At 47.3% G+C, this 22,296-nt stretch overlaps 1 protein-coding gene across 2 annotated transcripts in view; it reads right to left on the reverse strand.

Annotated features, from left to right (window-relative positions):
- Positions 1 to 22,296, reverse strand: part of tprg1 (tumor protein p63 regulated 1) — a 104,259-nt gene that overhangs the window by 14,610 nt on the left and 67,353 nt on the right. For both annotated transcript variants that reach the window (XM_031822308.1, XM_031822306.1), the window contains one exon: positions 17,161 to 17,337. In XM_031822308.1, the coding sequence (XP_031678168.1) occupies positions 17,161 to 17,337 (177 nt within the window). The remainder of the gene's footprint in view (positions 1 to 17,160; positions 17,338 to 22,296) is intronic.

Below are 22,296 nucleotides of genomic sequence, written 5' to 3' on the forward strand. Positions count from 1 at the left end.
CTACTAACCCTGTAGAGTCAGAGAGGTAAACAGAGTCCTACTAACCCTGTAGAGTCAGAGAGGTAAACAGAGTCCTACTAACCCTGTAGTGTCTGAGAGGTAAACAGAGTCCTACTAACCCTGTAGAGTCTGCACCCCAAAGGCACACTATTCCCTACATAGAGCACACATTTCAACAAGAGCCTCATTCTTTAAAATGACATGATGTTGGCACTGCCCTCTATTCAGTGGAGATCTATTGTTCACAGTACACTTTACACAGTATGTCTTTCAATCACTATCTAGATTCTAGTGCACACAGATTTAATAACAGCTCTTCAAGGTATTAAAGTCTGCCAGTAACTGCCATTGTGATACTTGGACTGTGTGCCAAATGGTGGCCTATCACCTTCACAGTACCAACTGGTGGCCTATTACCTTCACAGTACCAAATGGTGGCCTATTACCTTCACAGTACCAAATGGTGGCCTATTACCTTCACAGTACCAAATGGTGGCCTATCACCTTCACAGTACCAAATGGTGGCCTATCACCCGCACAGTACCAAATGGTGGCCTATTACCTTCACAGTACCAAATGGTGGCCTATTACCTTCACAGTACCAAATGGTGGCCTATCACCTTCACAGTACCAAATGGTGGCCTATTACCTTCACAGTACCAACTGGTGGCCTATTACCTTCACAGTACCAACTGGTGGCCTATTACCTTCACAGTACCAAATGGTGGCCTATCACCTTCACAGTACCAAATGGTGGCCTATCACCTTCACAGTACCAAATGGTGGCCTATCACCTTCACAGTACCAAATGGTGGCCTATCACCTTCACAGTACCAAATGGTGGCCTATCACCTTCACAGTACCAAATGGTGGCCTATTACCTTCACAGTACCAAATGGTGGCCTAATACCTTCACAGTACCAAATGGTGGCCTATTACCTTCACAGTACCAACTGGTGGCCTATTACCTTCACAGTACCAAATGGTGGCCTATTACCTCCACAGTACACTACTTTTGACAATGATCCATGTGTGAAGTGCATATATATCCCTCCCTTTCCCACATCTCTCCCCCTCTGGTCCTCCTCCCCTCCTCCCCTCCTCCTCTCCCCCTCTGGTCCTCCTCCTCTCCCCCTCGGGTCCTCCTCCTCTCCCCCTCGGGTCCTCCTCCTCTCCCCCTCTGGTCCTCCTCCTCCCCCCCTCTGGTCCTCCTCCTCTCCCCCTCTGGTCCTCCTCCTCTGGTCCTCCGGTCCTCCTCTCCCCCTCTGGTCCTCCTCTCCCCCTCTGGTCCTCCTCTCCCCCTCTGGTCCTCCTCTCCCCCTCTGGTCCCCCTCTCCCCCTCTGGTCCCCCTCTGGTCCTCCTCTCCCCCTCTGGTCCTCCTCTCCCCCTCTGGTCCTCCTCTCCCCCTCTGGTCCTCCTCTCCCCCTCTGGTCCTCCTCTCCCCCTCTGGTCCTCCTCTCCCCCTCTGGTCCTCCTCTCCCCCTCTGGTCCTCCCCTCCCCCTCTGGTCCTCCTCTCCCCCTCTGGTCCTCCTCTCCCCCTCTGGTCCTCCTCTTCCCTCTGGTCCCCCCCTGGTCCCTCTCTCCCCCTCCGGTCCCCCTCTGGTCCTCCTCTGGCCATCCTCTCCCCTCTGGCCATCCTCTCCCCTCTCCCCTCGGGTCCCCCTCTCCGCCTCTGGTCCCCCTTTTCCCCTCGGGCCCCCCTCTCCCCTCGGGTCTCCCTTCTGGGTCCCCCTCTCCCCTCTGGTCCTCCTCTCCCCTCTGGTCCCCCTCTGGTCCCCCTTCCCCCTCTGGTCCTCCTCTGGCCCCCCTCTCCCCCATAAATTAACTCACTGACATTCCCTACCTTACTCTCTTGGACAGTCCTGTGCATTTTCCTTCTGATTTCTCAGAAAAACTGCTCGCTCAGGTAACAGTAAACGATTGGCTTCCCTATTACTCACTACATGAACTGTTGAGGCTCAGGGATGACTGGGTGTTAGTGCACTTTATACACCTCAGGTGAGTCACAAACAGTAGCTCTTTGTTTTCCAGTGAATTGAGTGATGCATTCTGCCTGGTGAAAACAAATTTAATCTTTATTTGCCCAGGGAAGTCCCTTGGCATAAATTATGTATTTTTTAAAATGTCTTTTCACGAGGGAGACCTGATGACAGCTAGTTACATAGTCAAACACATAACGAGGCACATATAGGTCTCTCTCGTGTAAATTATAGTGTATTTTGTAGTGTAAATTGCATGAGCAAATAGACAAATCCCTCTGAGGTAGAGTTCAGGGTGTGGCTATTTGGGATCTCAGCAGAGCTCACACACACGGACGTTCAAATCTAACTCCCCTTTCCATAGCCTCGGGAGTAATGGGTGCTGGAAATGCTGAAGCACCCATGGTGTTCAGATGGTAAAACTGTGAGAATGTGTGTTGTTGCAGTAAAAAAAAAATATATATAAATATAATATATAAAAATAAATAAATATATACACACACACACACACACACACACACACACACACACACACACACACACACACACACACACACACACACACTACATGAACAAAAGTATGTGGACACCTGATCGTCCATCAACTCATTCCAAAAACATGGGCATTAATATGGAGTTGGTCCCCCCTCCCTTTGCTGCTGTAACAGCCTCCACTGTTCTGGGAAGGCTTCTATTAGATGCAGTAACATTGCTGCTGGGACTTGCTTCCAATTCAGCCACAAGAGCATTAGTGAGGTCTGTGCAACTTCCAGTGTGTGTTTAATGTGAACACTGAGGCTGTACCCACTAAGTTACAGGTTTACTGTGAACACTGAGGCTGTACCCACTAAGTTACAGGTTTACTGTGAACACTGAGGCTGTACCCACTAAGTTACAGGTTTACTGTGAACACTGAGGCTGTACCCACTAAGTTACAGTTTTACTGTGAACACTGAGGCTGTACCCACTAAGTTACAGTTTTACTGTGAACACTGAGGCTGTACCCACTAAGTTACAGTTTTACTGTGAACACTGAGGCTGTACCCACTAAGTTACAGTTTTACTGTGAACACTGAGGCTGTACCCACTAAGTTACAGTTTTACTGTGAACACTGAGGCTGTACCCACTAAGTTACAGTTTTACTGTGAACACTGAGGCTGTACCCACTAAGTTACAGTTTTACTGTGAACACTGAGGCTGTACCCACTAAGTTACAGTTTTACTGTGAACACTGAGGCTCTACCTGCTTTATGTTACAGTTTTAACTGTGGCCAGGTAGGCTACTGTGGCTATTTGATCCTAATGTAGGGCCTACCAGAGTGGTCTATCATCAGAAACAATGGAGAAAATGCATCCCATAATATTTTAACATGGAAATAGCTGTTCTGTCATTCAGCCTACAGTAGCAGCCAATGTGGTGTTTAATGTAGGGCTACATTCCATGAGACTTTTGAAAAACATGCAGGGCTTCACATGAACCTGTTTATGCACTTGTCCTTCAGACAAGGAAGTGACTGACAATGTTGTTGTGTTGAAAGAGAAACCACTTTACAAAATAAAATGCATTATTATTCCCATACCATTACTGGAGAATCAGACTAATCATGCTACTCTCTGCCTATTGGCTACTTCACTTATTCAACCCGTCTCAAAATACAACACTGCCCCTTTAAGACAACAAAAAAAGCCTTTTTCTTGACTGGCTTTTCAAAGATGTCTAGAAATGTGCTTGTGTTTTAAACAACCACTTCCCCATTGCTGACTACAAATGATCCATAACTGGGCTAATAACTCACTAACTAGCAACGGATAAGAACAAACGAGCACACATGGCTACATGTAGCTCTCACTTTGATCTCAAAACAAGCACAACTACTCATGACCACTCATGCTGTAAGCACAGTCCAGTTTCCAATGAATGGCACAGAGCCATATAAGGCAATAGTCTATTTGCATATAGGACTACTTGCAGCTGTGATTGGTTATGCCACGGTCTGTGTAAAGTATGGGCTGAGTAATGCTCAATAGAATCCTACGCCGATGACTTCTTCCTACAAGAAAATCTCTTGCATAGTTCAATTTGTTTCGGTACGTTGCATTGAAAGTGGCTAATATTGCGTTGATTTGATCATAATTGCCACAGTAAAAGGGAGACGACGATAGTGTTAACTAAAGGGATGAAAACTCTAGAAAATTTAGTGAAGTTCAATCTGGTGCTTCTCTCAATGAGCTCATATTTCTTCTGCGCTCTGCTTCCCTGGGAGATGTACCTGCAGTCCCTGGGAGATGTACCCGCAGTCCCTGTGAGCTGTACCCGCAGTCCCTGGGAGCTGTAACCGCAGTCCCTGGGAGCTGTAACCGCAGTCCCTGGGAGCTGTAACCGCAGTCCCTGGGAGCTGTAACCGCAGTCCCTGGGAGCTGTACCCGCAGTCCCTGGGAGCTGTACCCGCAGTCCCTGGGAGCTGTACCCGCAGTCCCTGGGAGCTGTACCCGCAGTCCCTGGGAGCTGTACCCGCAGTCCCTGGGAGCTGTACCCGCAGTCCCTGGGAGCTGTACCCGCAGTCCCTGGGAGCTGTACCCGCAGTCCCTGGGAGCTGTACCCGCAGTCCCTGGGAGCTGTACCCGCAGTCCCTGGGAGCTGTACCCGCAGTCCCTGGGAGCTGTAACCGCAGTCCCTGGGAGCTGTACCCGCAGTCCCTGGGAGCTGTAACCGCAGTCCCTGGGAGCTGTACCCGCAGTCCCTGGGAGCTGTTAATGAAGCTGCCAGTTGAGGACTTGTGAGGCATCTGTTTCTCAAGCTAGACACACTAATGTACTTGTCCTCTTGCTCAGTAGAGCACCGGGGCCTCCCACTCCTTGTTCTATTCTGGTTTGAGCCAGTTTGCGCTGTTCTCACACACACACACACACACACGAACACACACACACACACACCTGAACTCTGCGTGCTGCCAGCCATCCTAGCTGCCACCATACCAACTAATTCTACATACCAAACGGCTACATATTACCTATGTACAGATGTAGGATCTGAATTTGAGCCAGTTTGCTACAGCAGGAAAATAATCCTGCAGCAACAGGAAATGTTAATTATTATGTGGATTATAATGAATGGAGATATTTAGAAGGGGCTAATCAAGTCAGAAATGTCAAAGTGGAAATTAATAACTTTAGAGGCCTTTTTACACAGCATTGTACGAGATCTTCAGTTTCTTGGCAATTTCTCGCATGGAATAGCCTTCATTTCTCAGAACAAGAAGAGACTGACGAGTTTCAGAAGAAAGCTCTGTTTCTTGCCATTTTGAGCCTGTAATTGAACCCACAAATGCTGATGCTCCAGATACTCAACTAGTCTAAAGAAGGACAGTTTTATTATTTCTTTAATCAGAACAACAGTTTTCAGCTGTGCTAACATAATTGCAAAAGGGTTTTCTAATGATCATTTAGCCTTTTAAAATGATAAACTTGGATTAGCTAACACAACGTGCCATTGGAACACAGGAGTGATGGTTGCTGATAATGGGCCTCTGTACGCCTATGTAGATATTCCATTACAAGAAAATCTGCCCTTTCCAGCTACAATAGTCATTTACAACATTAACAATATCTACACTGTATTTCTGATCAATTTGATGTTGTTTTAATGGACAAATAAAATGAGCTTTTCTTTCAAAAACAAGAACATTTCTAAGTGACCCCAAACTTTTGAACGGTAGTTTTATATGCAATGATTTTATTTATTGTAATGTTCTACCATCAGCCACATATTGAGCAATAGTACTTCCTGTCTGTCCTCTCAATAGTACTTCCTGTCTGCTAAACACAACAGTATTTCCTCCCCTCCTTTCCTCTCTCCTCCTCCGCACCTGTCCCTCTGCCCAATCTGTCATACATACGTATTCAGAGTACTGGGGCATTACCAGTTGCCATACAGGGGGTATTCAGAGTACTGGGGCATTACCAGTTGTCATACAGGGGGTATTCGGAGTACTGGGGCATTACCAGTTGCCATACAGGGGGTATTCAGAGTACTGGGGCATTACCAGTTGTCATACAGGGGGTATTCAGAGTACTGGGGCATTACCAGTTGTCATACAGGGGGTATTCAGAGTACTGGGGCATTACCAGTTGCCATACAGGGGGTATTCAGAGTACTGGGGCATTACCAGTTGCCATACAGGGGGTATTCAGAGTACTGGGGCATTACCAGTTGCCATACAGAGTACTGGGGCATTACCAGTTGCCATACAGGGGGTGTTCAGAGTACTGGGGCATTACCAGTTGCCAGTCTTTGGTCCTTTAAAAACATGCTGTATGTAAAATAGGGTGTGAGATCGCTTGAGAAATAAATCAATGTGACTCTGGATAATAACATAATCAAGTTTGTTTCCAACATTTGGGCTGTTTTCCTAAAGAAGTTCATTCCTCTTGATATGGTCCCGCCCTAATCATCAGCCAGGTGAGCAATAGTACTTCCTGCCTGCCAAGCCCATTTCATCACTCGAGGCTACAGAATATAGCTGTCTCCTCCTTGACAATATATTACACACCCAGCAGTTCAGGGTGGGGCTGTGTTAATAACTCAATCTCTCTCTCACACACACACACACACACACACACACACACACACACACACACACACACCTGAACTCTGCGTGCTGCCAGCCATCCTAGCTGCCACCATACCAACTAATTCTACGTACCAGACGGCTACAGACCTATTACCTATGTACAGATGTAGGATCTGAATTTGAGCCAGTTTGCTACAACAGGAAAAGAATCCTGCAGCAACAGGAAATGTTAATTATTATGTGGATTATAATGAATGTAGATATTTAGAGGGGCTAATCAAGTCAGAAATGTCAAAGTGGAAATTAATAACTTTAGAGGCCTTTTTAAAACTCAAATACACTACAAGTTTGCATTTTCTGCTTTGCAGGAAAATTCACAGAAACAAAGGATTGAACAAATTACAATCCTGCATCTGTAGTGCACTACTTTTGCCCAAGGCCAGCTACTTTTGACATAGGCCTCTAGTCAATACTGCACTACATATGGAATAGGGTGCCATGTAGGATGCTGCTAAAGGGTCTGATGGAAGGAAGGGGAAGGAAAGGAGACTCAAGGAGGGTACCACTTCCTAAAAGGGAAGGAAAGGAGACTCAAGGAGGGTACAACATCCTAAAGGGAAGGAAAGGAGACTCAAGGAGGGTACAACATCCTAAAGGGAAGGAAAGGAGACTCAAGGAGGGTACCACTTCCTAAAAGGGAAGGAAAGGAGACTCAAGGAGGGTACCACTTCCTAAAAGGGAAGTAAAGGAGACTCAAGGAGGGTACAACATCCTAAAGGGGAAGGAAAGGAGACTCAAGGAGGGTACAACATCCTAAAAGGGAAGTAAAGGAGACTCAAGGAGGGTACCACTTCCTAAAAGGGAAGGAAAGGAGACTCAAGGAGGGTACAACATCCTAAAAGGGAAGGAAAGGAGACTCAAGGAGGGTACTACTTCCTAAAAGGGAAGGAAAGGAGACTCAAGGAGTGTACCACTTCCTAAAAGGGAAGGAAAGGAGACTCAAGGAGGCTACCACTTCCTAAAAGGGAAGGAAAGGAGACTCAAGGAGGGTACAACATCCTAAAGGGAAGGAAAGGAGACTCAAGGAGGCTACCACTTCCTAAAAGGGAAGGAAAGGAGACTCAAGGAGGGTACAACATCCTAAAGGGAAGGAAAGGAGACTCAAGGAGGGTACCACTTCCTAAAGGGAAGGAAAGGAGACTCAAGGAGGGTACCACTTCCTAAAAGGGAAGGAAAGGAGACTCAAGGAGGGTACGACTTCCTAAAGGGGAAGGAAAGGAGACTCAAGGAGAGTAGAAAGACACAAAGTCCCAAAGCCCTGGCTCAAAAGACTACTGATTATGTTTCAGCAAAAGAAGGCGAGGGTGGAGGAGAGGGGATAGGGTGTGTATACACTTCCCTTTTGTATGAGCGTGGAGCCTATTGCCCTGGTTATCAATGGAGATAGAAAAGAGTCTGAAGAGGCAGAATTCCTCAGGTAAGCACCAGAGTGGAGGGACTAGCCCAGACAGGCACAACAGGGCTGGGTTCTCTAACCTGCCAGAGGCCTTGGAAGTCTTCACTGTGTTGACAATACACCACAACGCTGGGGATTTGACTTTCACTGATCGCCCCGAGAGCTGTACGTCGATAGGTCCTTAACTACACAGTCACTTAAACACACAGTCATTTAAAACACATAGACACACAGTCACTTAACACATAGACACACAGTCACTTAACACATAGACACACAGTCACTTAACACACAGACACACAGTCACTTAACACACAGACACACAGTCACTTAACACAGACACACAGTCACTTCACACACAGACACACAGTCACTTAACACATAGACACTTAGACACACACACACACAGACAGGAGAATGACACACACACACACACACACACACACACACACACACACACACACACACACACACACACAGTCCCTCTGCTGGGGGGGGGGCAGGTTTAGGATAATTAAATATTGTGTGGATAAAGGGCTGGTGGGTGGCAGGCAGGTTGAATGAAGAGAAAACAATTCATCCCCCAAAAAATTAATCTTAAGTGTATATTGAGATTTCTCTTTCATTATGTGTATCTGGTGTTACCGTGTAGACGAAGCCTCAGCTTTAGTGTTACCGTGTAGACTAAGCCTCAGCTTTAGTGTTACCGTGTAGTCGAAGCCTCAGCTTTAGTGTTACCGTGTAGACTAAGCCTCAGCTTTAGTGTTACCGTGTAGACGAAGCCTCAGCTTTAGTGTTACCGTGTAGACTAAGCCTCAGCTTTAGTGTTACCGTGTAGACTAAGCCTCAGCTTTAGTGTTACCGTGTAGACGAAGCCTCAGCTTTAGTGTTACCGTGTAGACGAAGCCTCAGCTTTAGTGTTACCGTGTAGACGAAGCCTCAGCTTTAGTGTTACCGTGTAGACGAAGCCTCAGCTTTAGTGTTACCGTGTAGACTAAGCCTCAGCTTTAGTGTTACCGTGTAGACGAAGCCTCAGCTTTAGTGTTACCGTGTAGACGAAGCCTCAGCTTTAGTGTTACCGTGTAGACTAAGCCTCAGCTTTAGTGTTACCGTGTAGACTAAGCCTCAGCTTTAGTGTTACCGTGTAGACTAAGCCTCAGCTTTAGTGTTACCGTGTAGACGAAGCCTCAGCTTTAGTGTTACCGTGTAGACTAAGCCTCAGCTTTAGTGTTACCGTGTAGACTAAGCCTCAGCTTTAGTGTTACCGTGTAGACTAAGCCTCAGCTTTAGTGTTACCGTGTAGACTAAGCCTCAGCTTTAGTGTTACCGTGTAGACTAAGCCTCAGCTTTAGTGTTACCGTGTAGACGAAGCCTCAGCTTTAGTGTTACCGTGTAGACTAAGCCTCAGCTTTAGTGTTACCGTGTAGACTAAGCCTCAGCTTTAGTGTTACCGTGTAGACGAAGCCTCAGCTTTAGTGTTACCGTGTAGACTAAGCCTCAGCTTTAGTGTTACCGTGTAGACTAAGCCTCAGCTTTAGTGTTACCGTGTAGACTAAGCCTCAGCTTTAGTGTTACCGTGTAGACTAAGCCTCAGCTTTAGTGTTACCGTGTAGACTAAGCCTCAGCTTTAGTGTTACCGTGTAGACTAAGCCTCAGCTTTAGTGTTACCGTGTAGACTAAGCCTCAGCTTTAGTGTTACCGTGTAGACTAAGCCTCAGCTTTAGTGTTACCGTGTAGACTAAGCCTCAGCTTTAGTGTTACCGTGTAGACTAAGCCTCAGCTTTAGTGTTACCGTGTAGACTAAGCCTCAGCTTTAGTGTTACCGTGTAGACTAAGCCTCAGCTTTAGTGTTACCGTGTAGACTAAGCCTCAGCTTTAGTGTTACCGTGTAGACTAAGCCTCAGCTTTAGTGTTACCGTGTAGACTAAGCCTCAGCTTTAGTGTTACCGTGTAGACTAAGCCTCAGCTTTAGTGTTACCGTGTAGACTAAGCCTCAGCTTTAGTGTTACCGTGTAGACTAAGCCTCAGCTTTAGTGTTACCGTGTAGACTAAGCCTCAGCTTTAGTGTTACCGTGTAGACTAAGCCTCAGCTTTAGTGTTACCGTGTAGACTAAGCCTCAGCTTTAGTGTTACCGTGTAGACTAAGCCTCAGCTTTAGTGTTACCGTGTAGAGTAAGCCTCAGCTTTAGTGTTACCGTGTAGACTAAGCCTCAGCTTTAGGGCCTAACTGTCTCACTCCAAATACACAGAAACCGGAAAAAAAATATGTCGTGAAAACTTGGCTGCAAAAGTTAACGTTGGTCCACTGAGGAAAAAAAGGACAAGAGTTGTCAAGAGTTTAATTCAATAAGAAAAGAAGCTGTGAAATAGACAGTTTAAAAATAACAGAGGGCCAGAACAGTAGTCTAATGTTTAGGAAAGATTAGGTGAAGTGGTAAAAGAGGATGACATCAGTGTTGGCTGTGTTATGGAGTGTTCCCCTGTGTTATGGAGTGCTCCCCTGTGTTAAGGAGTGCTCCCTTGTGTTAAGGAGTGCTCCCCTGTGTTATGGAGTGCTCCCCTGTGTTATGGAGTGCTCCCCTGTGTTAAGGAGTGCTCCCTTGTGTTAAGGAGTGCTCCCCTGTGTTATGGAGTGCTCCCCTGTGTTATGGAGTGCTCCCCTGTGTTAAGGAGTGCTCCCCTGTGTTAAGGAGTGCTCCCCTGTGTTATGGAGTGCTCCCCTGTGTTATGGAGTGCTCCCCTGTGTTATGGAGTGCTCCCCTGTGTTATGGAGTGCTCCCCTGTGTTATGGAGTGCTCCCTTGTGTTATGGAGTGCTCCCCTGTGTTATGGAGTGCTCCCCTGTGTTATGGAGTGCTCCCCTGTGTTATGGAGTGCTCCCTTGTGTTAAGGAGTGCTCCCCTGCGTTATGGAGTGCTCCCCTGTGTTATGGAGTGCTCCCCTGTGTTATGGAGTGCTCCCCTGTGTTATGGAGTGCTCCCTTGTGTTAAGGAGTGCTCCCCTGCGTTATGGAGTGCTCCCTTGTGTTATGGAGTGCTCCCCTGTGTTATGGAATGCTCCCCTGTGTTATGGAGTGCTCCCCTGTGTTATGGAGTGCTCCCCTGTGTTATGGAGTGCTCCCCTGTGTTATGGAGTGCTCCCCTATGTTATGGAGTGCTCCCTTGTGTTATGGAGTGCTCCCTTGTGTTATGGAGTGCTCCCCTGTGTTAAGGAGTGCTCCCCTGTGTTAAGGAGTGCTCCCCTGTGTTATGGAGTGCTCCCCTGTGTTATGGAGTGCTCCCCTGCGTTATGGAGTGCTCCCCTGCGTTATGGAGTGCTCCCCTGTGTTATGGAGTGCTCCCCTGTGTTATGGAGTGCTCCCCTGTGTTATGGAGTGCTCCCTTGTGTTATGGAGTGCTCCCCTGTGTTAAGGAGTGCTCCCCTGTGTTAAGGAGAGCTCCCTATGTTATGGAGTGCTCCCTTGTGTTATGGAGTGCTCCCCTGCGTTATGGAGTGCTCCCCTGTGTTATGGAGTGCTCCCCTGTGTTATGGAGTTCTATCCCTTTATGACATCATTCATTCTATCCCTTTATGACATCATTCACTCTATCCCTTTATGACATCAGTCATTCTATCCCTTTATGACATCAGTCATTCTATCCCTTTATGACATCATTCATTCTATCCCTTTATGACATCATTCATTCTATCCCTTTATGACATCATTCATTCTATCCCTTTATGACATCATTCATTCTATCCCTTTATGACATCAGTCATTCTATCCCTTTATGACATCATTCATTCTATCCCTTTATGACATCAGTCATTCTATCCCTTTATGACATCATTCATTCTATCCCTTTATGACATCATTCATTCTATCCCTTTATGACATCATTCATTCTATCCCTTTATGACATCATTCTGTTGAGGGTTTTTATTAAAGTCTTCTTGGGGCAACAATAATGACAGAAGAGAAGCTGCATGTACTGTATCTAATGATATCATCCGCCATCTCCGACTGTATAGCGCATTTTCTATATTAGCGGGCTAGGGTCGAGTGCGGGCCTCAGATTTTCCCTTTATTCCATATAAATGAGCGGTTGTGGATGTGTTATCAGCAATTGTGGGCGGGTGCGGGTGAACAAATAGCTGACCTGCGCATCACTAACACACACACACCCACCCACCGACCCCATTCCGCACCCCCTAGACACAAACACACACTGACTGTATTCTTAGTTAAGCTGATGGGCAAGCGACTATAAATTCCTGGGCCTCCCTGCAACAACACTAGATAAATATCAGGAACAGTTCAGCTGTTATGGCAGTGTCCCATATTGTCTCTCAGCCAACACACAAATCCCCTGATTGCTCAATACAGTCTCATAATGTCCTTCTCAGCCAGCCATCCAACCATGTATCCAGCCAGCCAGCCATCCAACCATGTATCCACCCTCCCTCCCTCCCTCCCTCCCTCCAAAGGATGTGCATGAAGGAGCTAAAGAACGAGAGGAGAAAAAGAGAGCTGTAGAAAGAATAGGAGAGAGGCAAGTGAAAGAGGAAAAGAAAGGAATGGAAAAGTGTAAACAGCAGCTCTATAAGGGGAAGAGATGGAGTCGGGGCTGGAGTCAGGGGTAGAGATGGAGTCAGGGCTAGGGATGGATTCAGAGCTAGGGATGGCGTCGGGGCTAGGGATGGAGTCGGGGCCAGGGATGGAGTCAGGGCTAGGGATGGAGTCAGGGCTAGGGATGGAGTCAGGGCTAGGGATGGAGTCAGGGCTAGGGATGGAGTCAGGGCTAGGGAAGGATTGAGAGCTAGGGATGGAGTCGTGGCTAGGGATGGAGTCGGGGCCAGGGATGGAGTCAGGGCTAGGGATGGAGTCAGGGCTAGGGATGGAGTCAGGGCTAGGGATGGAGTCAGGGCTAGGGATGGAGTCAGGACTAGGGAAGGATTGAGAGCTAGTGATGGAGTCAGAGCTAGGGATGGAGTCAGGGCTAGGGATGGAGTCAGGGCTAGGGATGGAGTCAGGGCTAGGGATGGAGTCAGGGCTAGGGCTAGGGATGGAGTCAGGGCTAGGGATGGATTCAGAGCTATGGATGGAGTCAGGGCTAGGGATGGATTCAGAGATGGAGTCAGGTCTAGGGATGGAGTCAGGGCTAGGGATGGAGTCAGGGCTAGGGAAGGAGTCAGGGCTAGGGATGGAGTCGGAGCTGGAGTCAGGACTAGGGATGGATTCAGAGCTGGAGTCAGGGCTAGGGATGGATTCAGAGCTGGAGTCAGGGCTAGGGATGGATTCAGGGCTAGGGATGGATTCAGAGCTATGGATGGAGTCAGGGCTAGGGATGGATTCAGAGATGGAGTCAGGGCTAGGGATGGATTCAGAGATGGAGTCAGGGCTAGGGATGGATTCAGAGATGGAGTCAGGGCTAGGGATGGATTCAGAGATGGAGTCAGGGCTAGGGATGGAGTCGGGGATGGATTCAGGGCTAGGGATGGATTCGGGGATGGAGTCAGGGCTAGGGATGGAGTCGGGGATGGAGTCAGGGCTAGGGATGGAGTCGGGGATGGAGTCAGGGCTAGGGATGGAGTGAGAGATGGAGTCAGGGCTAGGGATAGAGTCAGAGCTAGGGATGGGGTTAGGGCTAGGGATGGAGCGGGTCTAGGGATGGAGCCGGGTCTAGGGATGGAGTCAGGGCTAGGGATGGAGTCAGGGCTAGGGATGGAGTCAGGGCTAGGGATGGAGTCAGGGCTAGGGATGGAGTCAGGGCTAGGGATGGAGTCAGGGCTAGGGATGGAGTCAGGGCTAGGGATGGAGTCAGGGCTGGTCAGAGCTAGAGATTGAGTCAGAGCAGAGTCAGAGTTTGAATGGAGGGAGAGAGGAGAACAGATATACTCCTTGTGGCCTCTCTCTTCCCCACACCCCTCTGAATTGAGTGACCCAGATCCCCAAAAAGCATCTAATATGTTGTGTATGGGACTCAGCAGAGGACTTCATTGACTCTATTACATGGCATCCAGCATATCCTTCAGGTGTGTTATAAGGTGCCCACCTGTACGTGCGTACTACAGCACACCAATGCATGTCAAATCATTCATTTAGAACAACATTGTGCAAAGACAACAGAGTTAAAGGAAAGTAGGTTTACAATATAAAGCTGTGGTAGACATTGAGGCAACTGAAGTAATGTCCTAGAGCGCCCTCTGCTGTTTATCTCATTAATTGCTACTGGTTACAGCGAGCACAGTTAGGCCTACTTTCAAATGTAGAAATAGAAATCAACCAATCAAGTGCAACCAAATACAAATCATTAAAATGCATGGTTTTTATTTTCTCTGTAAGAAAAAGCCAATTATAGTGTTTTTGTAGTGTATTTTGTAATGTAAATTGCATGAGCAAATAGACAAATGAGCTAGAGTTCAGGGTGTGGCTATTTGGAATCTCAGCAGGGCTCACTCGCTCGCTCACTCAGTCACTCAGTCACTCAGTCACTCAGTCACTCAGTCACTCAGTCACTCAGTCACTCAGTCACTCAGTCACTCAGTCACTCAGTCTGTCTGTCCCGAAAGAATAGAGACATTTCAAATGTCATATTATGGCTATACACAGCATTGTAACAATGTGCAAATAGTTAAAGTACAAAAGGGAAAATAAATAAACATAAATATAGGTTGTATTTACAATGGTGTTTGTTCTTCACTGGTTGCCCTTTTCTTGTGGCAACAGGTCACAAATCTTGATGCTGTGATGCAACACTGTGGTATTTCACCCAGTAGATATGGGAGTTTATCAAAATTGGATTTGTTTTCAAATTCTTTGTGGGTCTGTGTAATCTGAGGGAAATATGTCTCTCTAATATGGTCATACGTTGGACAAGAGGTTAGGAAGTGCAGCTCAGTTTCCACCTCATTTTGTGGGCAGTGAGCACATAGCCTGTCTTCTCTTGAGAGCCATGTCTGCCTCAGACTATTCTCACTGAGTCTGTACATAGTCAAAGCTTTCCTTAAGTTTGGGTCAGTCACAGTGGTCAGGTATTCTGCCACTGTGTCCTCTCTGTTTAGGGACAAAGAGCATATTTGTTTGCTCAGTTTTTTTGTTGATTCTTTCCAATGTGTCAAGAAATTATCTTTTTGTTTTCTCATGATCAGGTCAAATTGTATTTGTCACATGTGCCAAATACAACAGATGTAGACCTTACAGTGAAATGCTTACTTACAAGCCCTTAACCAACAATGCAGTTTAAAGAAAATACAAAAATGCTGTCCTGGGGCTCTGTAGGGTGTGTTTGTGAACAGAGCCTCAGGACCAGTTTGCTTAAGGGACTCTTCTCCAGGTTCATCTCTCTGTAGGTGATGGCTTTGTTATGGAAGGTTTGGGAATCGCTTCCTTTTAGGTGGTTGTTGAATTTAACTGCTCAGTTCTGGATTTTGATAATTAGTGGGTATCGGCCTAATTCTGCTCTGCATGCCTTATTTGTTGTTCTACGTTGTACACTGTGGATATTTATGCATAATTCTGTATGCAGAGTCTCAATTTGGTGTTTATTCCATTTAGTGAATTCTTGGTTGGTGAGCGGACCCCAGACCTCATAACCATAAAGGACAATCCAAATCTATGACTGATTTAACCGCACACTTGTTTGTTTGTTTGTTTGTCAATTAGGGTGTGCAGGGTGAATACGTGGTCTGTTGTACATACATTTGGTAAAAAGCCAATTAGAAATTTGCAGGAAATGTACGAGTCTGCTGTTAATGATAACGCAGAGGATTTTCCCAAGGTTGCTTTTGATGCATGTCCTACAGTAGTTATTGGTTCCAAATATTGGGGAAGATGCCAGAGCTGAGGATGATGTTAAAGAGTTTAAGTATAGCCAATTGGAATTTGTGACCTGTATATTTTATCATGTCATTTGAAGATACCATCAACACCACAGGCCTTTTTGGGTTGGAGGGTTTGTATTTTGTACTGTAGTTCATTCAATGTAATTGGAGAATCCAGTGGGTTCTGGAATCCAGTGGGTTCTGGAATCCAGTGGGTTCTGGAATCCAGTGGGTTCTGGTAGTCTTTAATAGTTGATTCTAAGATTTGTACAGTCAAAAGATTAGACACACACTACACAGTCAAGGGTTTTTCTTTGTACTATTCTCTACATGGTAGAATAATAGTAAAGATGTCAAAACTATTAAATAACACATATGGAATCATGTAGTAACCAAAAAAGTGCGAAACAAATCAAAATATATTTTATATTTGAGATTCTTCAAAGTAGCCACCTTTGGCCTTGATGGCAGCTTGGTCAAAAAGATTGGAGAAGTGGTTTATCCATTCATCTACGTTTTGGATAGACTCAACTCTTTATGTTGTTGTTTGTTTAAGTTTTCCCAGAAGTGGGTCGATTCCATCATTTGTTCTTTATTTTTTCCGTAGTGTATTTCTGCACTGTTTTAGTGTTTCCATTGTAAAATGTAAAAGGTTTTCTGGGTCTCTGTGTTTTTTGGTTGGATATGTTTCTCAATTCCTTTCTTAGGTTTTTGAATTCTTCATCTAACCATTAGTTCTCCTCTCTCTCTCTCCCTCCCCTCATCTGTTTACAGCCACCTCTGCTTTACCCCTACCAGTCCTTCTCTTCTCTTCCTTTAAACTAACGAGGTACAGAAAACGACGGAGGCAGAATTCATCTTTCTCTCCTGGTAAGTTTTCTTATATTGACAACAGCTCCTTTAGAATAAAGAAGAAAGTGGTTTATGTGCTGGATACCACACTAATTACCACATCTAGACAGTTTGGAAAGGCAATACAAAAAAACATTCAACTCACACACACACACACACTTTCTCTCTCTCCCTCTCGTTCTCTCCTCATCCACATGAACAAAAGTTTGTCTAGAGAAAACCTGGGATGAAACCGTAACCACCATGACACATTTAACTCTCCCTTCCCTTGCATCATCAAAACATTTAACTCTCCCTCCCTTGCATCATCAAAACATTTAACTCTCCCTCCCTTGCATCATAAAAACATTTAACTCTCCCTCCCTTGCATCAACCCATTTAACTCTCCCTTCCCCTGCAGCATCAAAACATTGTCTTCTTTTCCAGTAAGCAAAGGGTCGAGGGGGAGGAAGAGGAGGAAGAGGAGAGGCAGTGATGGAGACGAAGGGGTTACTCACGTGAGAAGAGACCGCTGGGGGAAGCTGAAGTTGCCGTGGGTGATGCGGTCCACAAAGTTGAGAGGGATTCTCTGTATGTGTTCACAGTTGAGCATGACGAAGTCGTACTTACAGATCAGCAGAGAGCTGTCTGTGATCAGCACCACACGCTCTCTCTCGTTGTTCCAATGGTCAACCCTGAAGACGGGACGGAAGTTACGATGAGAACACATTCTCTTTCACACCAAACACATGACAGAGAAGTGGGGACCCGACAGAGAAGTGGGGACCCGACAGAGAAGTGGGGACCAGACAGAGAGGCGGGGACCAGACAGAGAGGCGGGGACCAGACAGAGAGGCGGGGACCAGACAGAGAGGCGGGGACCCGACAGAGAGGCGGGGACCCGACAGAGAGGCGTGGACCAGACAGAGAGGCGGGGACCAGACAGAGAGGCGGGGACCAGACAGAGAGGCGGGGACCAGACAGAGAGGCGGGGACCAGACAGAGAGGCGGGGACCAGACAGAGAGGTGGGGACCAGACAGAGAGGCGGGGACCAGACAGAGAGGCGGGGACCCGACAGAGGTGGGGACCTGTGAGCACTCGGCCACTTTCAATATTTCACAATCTCACAGCAAAACAATAGCACAACATTCACACTATATAAACAACCCAACTATGTATTTCCCCTCAATACACTATCAACTTCTTTCACGGTCAGGCACAACTTGATTCATAAAATGCAAAGTGTTAGAATGCAGAGAAAGTTTAGAACAGAGAGAAACACAACAGTAAAGCTGTGATTCACTAGTCTCCTGCTGTGCCGGCCTACTATATAATGATCTGAGGTAATTGTAGCAGAATTAAATACCCACAAAATGAGTTCTGTGGGTGCTAGATTGACTCAGTTCACAGTCTGCTCTGCGGGATGCTGCTGTTGATGATGAGGAAGGGGGAGGTCATTGACTGTAGCAGGGGGGGTGAGATTGACTTCACAGTCTGCTCTGTGGGCTGCTGAGGTTGATGATGATGAGGAGGAGGAAGTCATTTAGCTAGTTTGGCAGGTGAGTGCTAGGCTCTTTCCCAATTCATCCTTCCTCAATTTCTCTCAACGCAACCTCAAAACCGCATTGGAGCAGGTCAAAGGGGAGGGACCTTGTACTTTCTAAGACACAAATGATTCAAGAGGGAGCCAGAGATCTGCATCACCAGAAAAATTTAAAAAAATGTAACCTGACCCAACCATTCTCCTCCTGCTCCTTTAACTGGCACAAAGCTTCAGTGCTTCAGAAAACTTGCAACATTGTATCAAATATTCTGGGCCCTCAGAGCTTCCTGCTCCAGTGAGATCAGGACAGACACAGCTGTAGACTATTTGATCAAGGGATAAGAAGCAGTGGTTGACTTGAGCAGGAGTTCAGCGGTTCAAATTCTCCTGTTCCTCTTATCGAATATTAGCTTTTTGTGGAGCTCCTGAACCTACTGAGTACTGAAACCTATTTCAGTCCAAGTCCAGCACTGATGAGAAGCAGTGGTTGACTTGGGCAGGAGTTCACCAGAGCGGAGTACCGGCACGTCAAACTGCTTGAGCTCCTGTTCCTCTCATAGAATATCAGCTCAAGAGTATTGTGGAGCTCCTAACACCTAACTATAAACAGTACCAGCACCTATTTCAGTTCAAGTCAAGCACTGATAAGAAGTAATCATGGTAGGCCTATTATTATGACATTTCCACTGGATCAGAGCATGACATTGTTCTCTTTCACACTGAGTGGTTATCGAAAGGGAGAGAGCTAGAAAGATTTTTCATATAGATTGAGGAACTATTTGTAATTCTCAATTGATTCTAAAAACAGACTTTGTTTATTTTGAGAAGCTCCACAGGTCATTATTGGTGGTGCATTAAGCCAATCAGAAACACTAATCAGATCCCCCAATTGGGACCATTTTTATGCTTACATTTGCGTGCAATGCAATGCAATGCAATTTGGGCCTTACAAGGCCTACTTCTAAGCGTAATCAGGTGGGCGTCCTTACTCAAGCATAGGTTGTGTGCTCTGCAAAAAATGTGTCCAGTCCGACAAGGGATGCGGTTAACGACTGGAATAATAATAGATTTAATATATAAACAGAAAGGATCAAAACCAAACAAAACATTATAGATGAGACATTATAGGAATGAATGATAAATGCATTTCGCTACACAAGCATTTCGCTACACTCGCATTAACATCTGCTAACCATGTGACAAATACATTTGATTTGATTTGATTTACTACTGATGATGTAACAATGCAAAAATGAAGTTATAAAACGATGAATTTGCACAAATTGACAGGAGAGAGAGAGAAGTGCATTGCATCTTGCCGGAAAGGTTTTCAGACCCCTTATTCTAAAATTAATTAAATAGTTGTTCCCCCTCATAAATCTACACACAATACCCCATAATGACAAAGCAAAAACTGTTGTTGTTTTTTAAAATTTAATTTTGCTAATTTATACACACACGAAAATACTTCCACCCTGCTACAATACAGCGGGTAAACAAATGCATTTCCTGTGACTGTGCTTCAAAACCTAACGCCTACCGACCCGGTCCACCACTCCACCCTGGACTAGAACAGCCTCTATGACCAGGTCCACCACTCCACCCTGGACTAGAACAGTCTCTATGACCAGGTCCACCACTCCACCCTGGACTAGAACAGCCTCTATGACCCGGTCCACCACTCCACCCTGGACTAGAACAGCCTCTACCGACCCGGTCCACCACTCCACCCTGGACTAGAACAGCCTCTATGACCAGCTCCACCACTCCACCCTGGACTAGAACAGCCTCTATGACCAGGTCCACCACTCCACCCTGGACTAGAACAGCCTCTATGACCAGGTCCACCACTCCACCCTGGACTAGAACAGCCTCTATGACCAGGTCCACCACTCCACCCTGGACTAGAACAGCCTCTATGACCAGGCCCACCACTCCACCCTGGACTAGAACAGCCTCTATGACCAGGTCCACCCTGGACTAGAACAGCCTCTATGACCAGGCCCACCACTCCACCCTGGACTAGAACAGCCTCTATGACCAGGTCCAGCACTCCACCCTGGACTAGAACAGCCTCTATGACCAGGTCCACCACTCCACCCTGGACTAGAACAGCCTCTATGACCAGGTCCACCCTGGACTAGAACAGCCTCTATGACCAGGTCCACCCTGGACTAGAACAGCATCTATGACCAGGTCCACCCTGGACTAGAACAGCCCCTATGACCAGGTCCACCACTCCACCCTTGACTAGAACAGCCTCTATGACCAGGTCCACCCTGGACTAGAACAGCCTCTATGACCAGGTCCACCCTGGACTAGAACAACCTCTATGACCAGATCCACCCTGGACTAGAACAGCCTCTATGACCAGGTCCACCACTCCACCCTGGACTAGAACAGCCTCTATGACCAGGCCCACCACTCCACCCTGGATTAGAACAGCCTCTATGACCAGGTCCACCACTCCACCCTGGACTACAACAGCCTCTATGACCAGGTCCACCCTGGACTAGAACAGCCTCTATGACCAGGCCCACTACTCCACCCTGGACTAGAACAGCCTCTATGACCAGGTCCACCCTGGACTAGAACAGCCTCTATGACCAGGTCCACCCTGGACTAGAACAGCCTCTATGACCAGGCCCACCACTCCACCCTGGACAAGAACAGCCTCTATGACCAGGTCCACCCTGGACTAGAACAGCCTATATGACCAGATCCACCCTGGACTAGAACAGCCTCTATGACCAGGTCCACCACTCCACCCTGGACAAGAACTGCCTCTATGACCAGGTCCACCACTCCACCCTGGACTAGAACAGCCTCTATGACCAGGTCCACCACTCCACCCTGGACTAGAACAGCCTCTATGACCAGGTCCACCCTGGACTAGAACAGCCTCTATGACCAGGTCCACCCTGGACTAGAACAGCATCTATGACCAGGTCCACCCTGGACTAGAACAGCCCCTATGACCAGGTCCACCACTCCACCCTTGACTAGAACAGCCTCTATGACCAGGTCCACCCTGGACTAGAACAGCCTCTATGACCAGGTCCACCCTGGACTAGAACAACCTCTATGACCAGATCCACCCTGGACTAGAACAGCCTCTATGACCAGGTCCACCACTCCACCCTGGACTAGAACAGCCTCTATGACCAGGCCCACCACTCCACCCTGGATTAGAACAGCCTCTATGACCAGGTCCACCACTCCACCCTGGACTACAACAGCCTCTATGACCAGGTCCACCCTGGACTAGAACAGCCTCTATGACCAGGCCCACTACTCCACCCTGGACTAGAACAGCCTCTATGACCAGGTCCACCCTGGACTAGAACAGCCTCTATGACCAGGTCCACCCTGGACTAGAACAGCCTCTATGACCAGGCCCACCACTCCACCCTGGACAAGAACAGCCTCTATGACCAGGTCCACCCTGGACTAGAACAGCCTATATGACCAGATCCACCCTGGACTAGAACAGCCTCTATGACCAGGTCCACCACTCCACCCTGGACAAGAACTGCCTCTATGACCAGGTCCACCCTGGACTAGAACAGCCCCTATGACCAGGTCCACCTCTACAAGGCAGCCCACCTTTATGACCAGGTCCACCTCTACAAGGCAGCCCACCTCTATGACCAGGTCCATCTCTACAAGGCAGCAGAGCCCACCTTTATGACCAGGTCCACCACTACAAGGCAGCCCACCTTTATGACCAGGTCCACCACTACAAGGCAGCCCACCTTTATGACCATGTCCACCACTACAAGGCAGCCCACCTTTATGACCAGGTCCACCTCTACAAGGCAGCAGAGCCCACCTTTATGACCAGGTCCACCTCTACAAGGCAGCCCACCTCTATGACCAGGTCCATCTCTACAAGGCAGCAGAGCCCACCTTTATGACCAGGTCCACCACTACAAGGCAGCCCACCTTTATGACCAGGTCCACCACTACAAGGCAGCAGAGCCCACCTTCGCCAGGACCTTAAAGGACATCGCCCAACATGAAAGCTCTGCTCACACTTACTGGTCTGAGGCCAAACCACGACCAACAGCATTGGACACTTTATGGAACACAAAGCCTTCACTATATCAT

This window comes from Oncorhynchus kisutch, linkage group LG4 (assembly GCF_002021735.2).
Source record: "Oncorhynchus kisutch isolate 150728-3 linkage group LG4, Okis_V2, whole genome shotgun sequence".
NCBI classification, from domain to species: Eukaryota; Metazoa; Chordata; class Actinopteri; order Salmoniformes; family Salmonidae; genus Oncorhynchus; species Oncorhynchus kisutch.